At 58.8% G+C, this 5,818-nt stretch overlaps 1 protein-coding gene across 1 annotated transcript; it reads left to right on the top strand.

Moving 5' to 3' along the window:
- Positions 1 to 515: 515 nt before the first annotated feature.
- Positions 516 to 5,342, top strand: MISP (mitotic spindle positioning). The gene is made up of 4 exons (XM_061188915.1): positions 516 to 2,304; positions 2,865 to 2,995; positions 4,093 to 4,131; positions 4,703 to 5,342. The coding sequence occupies exons 1-4, from the start codon at positions 531 to 533 to the stop codon at positions 4,790 to 4,792; spliced, it is 2,034 nt and encodes a 677-aa protein (XP_061044898.1). The 5' UTR covers positions 516 to 530; the 3' UTR covers positions 4,793 to 5,342.
- The last annotated feature ends 476 nt before the right edge of the window (positions 5,343 to 5,818 follow it).

The raw sequence follows: 5,818 nt of genomic DNA, 5'->3' as shown, positions 1-5,818 counted from the left end.
GGGTGCCTGCAAATGTTAGACACACAGGGGCTGAGTTGTTGGGTCAGTACAGGGGCACCCAGAGATTCAGGTGTGGCTGGATCCAGGAGCTCAATGTTTTTAGGATGCTGTGTTGGGATTGGGGGTGCTCTTAAGCAAGGTGCATACACAAGAGGACACATATGGCCCCCCCACAGCTCTCAGCCTCATCCAACCAGCCTAATAAGCCCAGCAGGAAGAGGGTCCAATTTTCCACATTAATTGCAAAGTCCCAGGATTTCACATCATTGGCCAGGTTGGGTCACATGTCCATCCCTGAAGCAATCACAGAGGCCAAAGGGTGGAATGTTCTGATTGGCAGGGCTGGGTCACCTACCCTTCCCTGAACCAGTCACAGAGGCCACTTGGCCAGGACTTTGCCCTTGAAGGGAGTGGGATTGCACTTCCCCCCAAGTGCTCTGACCTGGTGACTGACATGTCTTTCTCTTCCCTCAGTGAGCCCAGATCGTCTACACCCTGGGATCCTCTGCTGGGCAGAGACCCCCCAGAACATGGACCGAGTGACCAGATACCCCATCTTCAGCATCCCCCACTCACCCCGTGTGGCCGGCATGGCCTTCAAAGGCGACACCAGTTACACGTTTGAGCTGGTGGGCGTGGGGTCCGTGGCCAGCGACTGGGGCCAGGATGAGCCACTGGCATGGCCTGCTGACCACGAGGCCTCTCTGGAAACGGTGCAGACGGGGACATCCCTCAGCCTGCGTGTCTTCCCCGGCCAGCTGGCCCCATGGCTGCCCTGCCCGGAGGACGATGAGGAGGAGGGAGTGAAGGCCTACCATCTGGAGGCCAGGGACACCCCACCCTGGTGGCCACGTGACCTGGAGTGGGAGCGCCGGGCGGTCATTCAGGACCAGGCGGTCAGGAAGAGCGGCACGGTGGCCATGCTCCATGGCACCCCTGACCACGGGGAGCCCAGGAGCCCCGGCCAACCACAGTCCACGCCCCTGGAGGAGAACATGATCGACACAGAGCAGATCGACTTCCTGGCAGCCAGGCGGCAGTTCATGAGCCTGGAGCAGAGAAACCCTCCACCCGGGGTGGTCCACGCCCGTGCGGGGGTTCCTCGGGACCCCTCACCCGGGGTGACCCACGCCCGTGCGGGGGTTCCTCGGGACCCCTCACCCGGGGTGACCCACGCCCGTGCGGGGGTTCCTCGGAACCCCCCACCTGGGGCCAGCCAGGCCTCCAAGGCCCTGAACGGGCCACCCCTGGTCAATGGGTATGTCGTCCCAGTCAAGCCTCAGGCGAAGGAAGTGGTCACGGAAGAGAAGACAGTCCACGGTTTGCCCGCCAGGTCTGGTGCCCGAGCCTTGGACGACCCTGGTTCCTGGTCCCAAGAGGGGTCCCCGGAACCCGCCAAGGAGACACCCATTGAGCGGGAGATCCGGCTAGCCCAGAAGCGGGAGGCAGAGCTCCGGGAGCAGAGGGGGCTGCAACGGGCGGCCAGCTACCAGGAGCTGCTGGAGATCCCAGCCAGGCCGCTGCTGAGCAAGGTGAGCCTGGCCGCAGCCCCGCGGCCGCACAGGGGGCGCCCATCGCTCTATGTGCAGCGGGACATTGCTCAGGAGTCGCAGCGTGAGGAGGACCACCGGCGGGAGTGCCTGCAGGTGGGCCGGGCGTCCACATCCGATTGGTTCTCCGAAGACCCCCAGCCCATTCTCAGGAGAGTCCACAGCTCAGACTCCATCCTCAGCCCGACCCCAGATGCCAGCGCAGCCAGCCCCACACCAGAGGTGAGGAAGGTGAACCGCATCCCACCTGATGCCTACCAGCCATACCTGAGCCCCCGGATGCCCCCGGGAGAATCCCCAGCCTTCCACACCTACCGCAAGCCCAGCGGTCTCTCTGCAGATGAGGCCAGGCCTGTGGGCTCTCCAAAGGCCACAGGGTCTCAGAGGCATCCCTCGGGATCCTCTGCAAAACCTTCAAGCACAAAGCAGGAGCCTCCCCGGGGACCCCTGTGTGCCAACAGGGGTGTCGTGCGATGGGAGTACTTCCGCCTGCGTCCCCTGAGGTTCAGGGTCCCGGAAGAGCCTGAGAAAGCTGAGGCCCCCCGAGTTTGGGGCTGGGAGGTGGCTGGGGCCCCGGCACTGAGGCTACAGAAGTCCCAGTCATCGGAGTTGCTGGAGAGGGAGGTGGAGAGCGTCCTGCGGCGGGAGCGGGAGGTGGCTGAGGAGCGGCGGAGTGCTCTGTACCCTGAGGTCTTCTCCCCGCCTCCGGACGAGTGCTGTGACCAAGATTCCAGGAGCTCCTCCCGCGCATCTGGTGAGGCAGGGTCCTGGGAAGGGCTTGCTTTGCTCAGAGTCTCAAAGGTTAGAGCAGAGGAGGGTGGCATGAGGGGTATGAGGATGCCAGGAGAGGCTAGGGGTGGGGGGACATCTGGGGGACTTTGTCTACTACCCCGGTTGGCTGGTCTGTCTGCTTAAGCAGTAGCTTTTGGAGAAATAACTTTGCCTTGGGTTCTTTGCTTTATGCGTTTGGACACTTTGTTGTTAGGTGCATAAAGGTTTACAGATGTCCTAGCCTCTTGGTCAATTGCTCCTTTTTGTCAATGCAAAATATTCCCCATGTGACTTTTAATGTTTTTCTCCTTGTATGGTCAGCTCATCTGTGGATCCAGTTTCTCCTGACTGGCTATTTTGGTCAATCTGTCTATCAGTTTTTGCAACCTGCTGTCTGCTCTGTCTGTCCATTCACACATCTCCTTAACTGGTCCAGCCTCTTAGCCAGACTCTGTGTCTCTTGGTCTGGGGTCTGACAAATTTTCTGCCCTCAGGAGACTCTGGGATCCTCCCTGATGCCCTTTCCTTCCTCCCCCACCCCAGGCATCACGGGCAGCTACTCGGTGTCTGAGTCACAGTTTTTCACCCCCATCCACCTGCACTCGGGCCTGGTGTGGACAGCAGAGGCCTCAGCTGAGGATGCTCCCAGGCAGAGAAAGAAAAATGAGCAGTGGGTGAGTCTCGAGCCCTGCCATGCACTTGGAGGCCTGGCCAAGGTCTGACACTCCCCATTAGGGCCAGGGAAGGTCAGGCAAGGCTCAGGTGTGACCTGGGTTTGACACCTGCCTCCCTCACTGCCCTGCCAGTGACTGTGCCCCTGTGTCCCCCACACGTGTGGTGCACAATGGGTAAACTGGGCCTCTCTTCATGTCTGGGCCACATAAGCAGGGTCCCCACCATGAGGTTGTCCCCCTGAGCCAAAGGCTGAGAGCCAGCTCTGCTTGGAGGAGGAGAGCTGTGGCAATCTATCAAAATCATCCTTATTATTTTCATGCGTTTATTACCATCATTGTTATTTCTGATTATTATCCACACCTCATGAGGGATGTCTCAGAGCTCTGCACACTCTGTGCTTTTAACACCCTGGAGGGATGTTTTGTGGCCCATTTTTTGGAGAAAGCTGTAGTCGCCTATGCCCAGGGTCATACGGTCTGAGCTCCCAAGCCAGGACTTGAACCCAAGCCTGACTCCAAACCCCACATTCATAACCATGAGGCCCTCTCATCCCTGGGCAGGTATTGTTGACACCATGGAGAATAACACCAACTCCAGCCTCGCCAATCTGGTGCTCACAGACTGGCCTGGAGGTTTGGGGCAGAGTAGAGCCCAGGGACCTGGGTTCAAGTCCCAGCCCTGCTGCTTGCCAGCTGTGTGATGGGCAAGACCCTACTCCTCTCTGACTCTCAGTCTCCTCCTCTGTAAAATGAGCATGGTAATAAGAACAGCCCCCTTCCAACCTCAGAGCAGGGCCTGGCCATGGCAAGAGCTCCATAAATGTCAACTGTCCTTATTACGATGACATTTACAAAGAGAAAACAGTTGCAAATGATGGACCAAGGCTTCACTGAGGAGAACAGCATGAGGGAAAGCATGGTGGATGGCTTTGAGTTTGGGGTGATTGAGGGGCACTTGGGGGGACCACGGTGGGCAGAGAAGACCTTCCCTTCTGCCCCAAGTGGTGACTGAGGGGGCTGTGCATTGAGTCCAGGGGTGCTCTGGGGTGGGCAGAGCTAGAGGGCCCTGGGAGCTGACATATGTTCCTTTCTTGTAGTATGCCGGCATCAACCCCTCGGACCATGTCAACTCGGAGGTGAGTGTGCTCCTGGGGGCGAGGACCTGAGCCTTTCCCTCCCACATTTGTGCCCCCTGCCCTATTGTATCAGGGCCGTCAGAAGCCTTTCTTCTGGGTGTGGGGACTTCCCTGGATATCTTCTTGATCGATAGTGTCTGCCTGAGGTGGATTTTTCTGTGAGCTGCTTTTGATGCCTGTCATGGGCATAGATTGTGGAAAGAGGTTCCATGTGCCGCCTCTTTACCATATGGTTTTGGGGCTGACTTGGCCCGAGACAGGGGCATTTTCTTTGAGGGAGGGGTTCATCTGAGATGTGTAGAAGGCCGGCTACCTCAGTGGATTTGTGGAATACATTTGTGACCCTCTTTGAGCTGAGTCCGAAATGCCAGACCCGGGCATTTCCCTACTGTGGAGCTCAGCATGTGTTAACACATTTCTTGGCACTATTACTAGGAGTAGAGGGTCTGGAACAGAGGAGGGGATGGTCCTGCTTTACCCCTGCTCTAGGCCTCTCCTATGGGTTAGCAGTGAGGGGAGCTGTTTTGGGGGCATTAGGACCCTGATGGGTACTTCGTGCCTCCTCTTGCAGGTCTTGGAGTCCACACGGGTAACCCGCCACAAGAACGCCATGGCGGAGCGCTGGGAGGCCCGGATCTACACCAGCGAGGATGAGGATTGAGCCTGGGGCCAGGCGCCCACCCCCTGCCCTGCCCTGCCATGGCCCCGTGGGAACAGCGGACCGTCCTGAGCCCTCATCTTAGGACATAGGTTCCTGTTTAAATCCAGATCTGAGAACCACAAATCTCATGCTGCCAAGCCCAAGGGTGGATGCACTTTTGGGCTTGAGGGTTTTCTTTTCTGCTTTTATTTTCCTGCAGAAATCGTTGTGCTTTCTGGGTCTAAAGCTGGGGATGTCTCCTTCTGCCCCTATGATGTTGCCAAACGCTCTTGGGTCCAGGGAGGAAGGAGACCAGCTCCCCCACCTCCAGATGTAATTGTTCCCGCTAGTCTGAGAGGGGAGACGCTTGGCTCCTTCCTCTGGGACATCCCAATCTAACAGGGGAGACCTGCCCTGCTCCAGCCCTGGGAAACCTCCAGTCTGAGGGCCAGCCCCGGGCAGAGAAAAGGGCTCGATTTGGGTTCTGAAGGGGGTCCTTCTGTCCCCCCATGAAATAAAGCAGCTGCGGGCCCGTCCTCCGCCTGGTGTGGGCGGCCACCCTGAACCTCTTCCTCCCCCTCTGCCTGCTTCACTTCTCTGGGTGACGTCACTGCCCCCAGGGCTGTTGCTTCCTGCCTCTGCCCCTGCCCCACCCAGGCTGTCCCCCACATCCCTGAGTGTGGCATACAGAAGGTGCTCAAGCAGTGCTTGTTCAGTGAGCGAGTGACCATCTCAGTTCTCCCATGTGGCCCCATCAGTCATGCTCAGAGCACTTATTAAGCTCTTGCTGAGTCCCCAGCCCTTCTGGCTTCAGGGGCAGTTGGAGGGGTCTTTAGTTAGGCTCCGCGTGTGTACCAGGGGCACAACCCCCGCAGAGAAGATCATTCTGGGCAAGGCCATGGGCAGCGGACTCAAACCTGGCTCTGCTGCCCCTCTGTGCGGCCAAGGGGCCCCTACACCTGCCCTGCCTCTGTTTCCACCCATGGGGATGGTGATGGGACCCCTGGCCTTGACCCCAGAATGACCCCGACGGCAGCCCCCTCCTCC

This window comes from Eubalaena glacialis, chromosome 4 (genome assembly GCF_028564815.1).
Source record: "Eubalaena glacialis isolate mEubGla1 chromosome 4, mEubGla1.1.hap2.+ XY, whole genome shotgun sequence".
Taxonomy (NCBI): Eukaryota; Metazoa; Chordata; class Mammalia; order Artiodactyla; family Balaenidae; genus Eubalaena; species Eubalaena glacialis.
This window is presented reverse-complemented; position numbering and strand designations above follow the sequence as displayed.

Bases quoted from the DNA above. Each gene is read 5' to 3' on its own strand.
- MISP (XM_061188915.1), top strand. From the start codon at position 531: ATGGACCGAGTGACCAGATACCCCATCTTCAGCATCCCCCACTCACCC. The intron at 2,305-2,864 runs GTGAGGCAGGGT...CCCCCACCCCAG, and splicing joins GAGCTCCTCCCGCGCATCTG to GCATCACGGGCAGCTACTCG. The intron at 4,132-4,702 runs GTGAGTGTGCTC...CTCCTCTTGCAG, and splicing joins CGGACCATGTCAACTCGGAG to GTCTTGGAGTCCACACGGGT.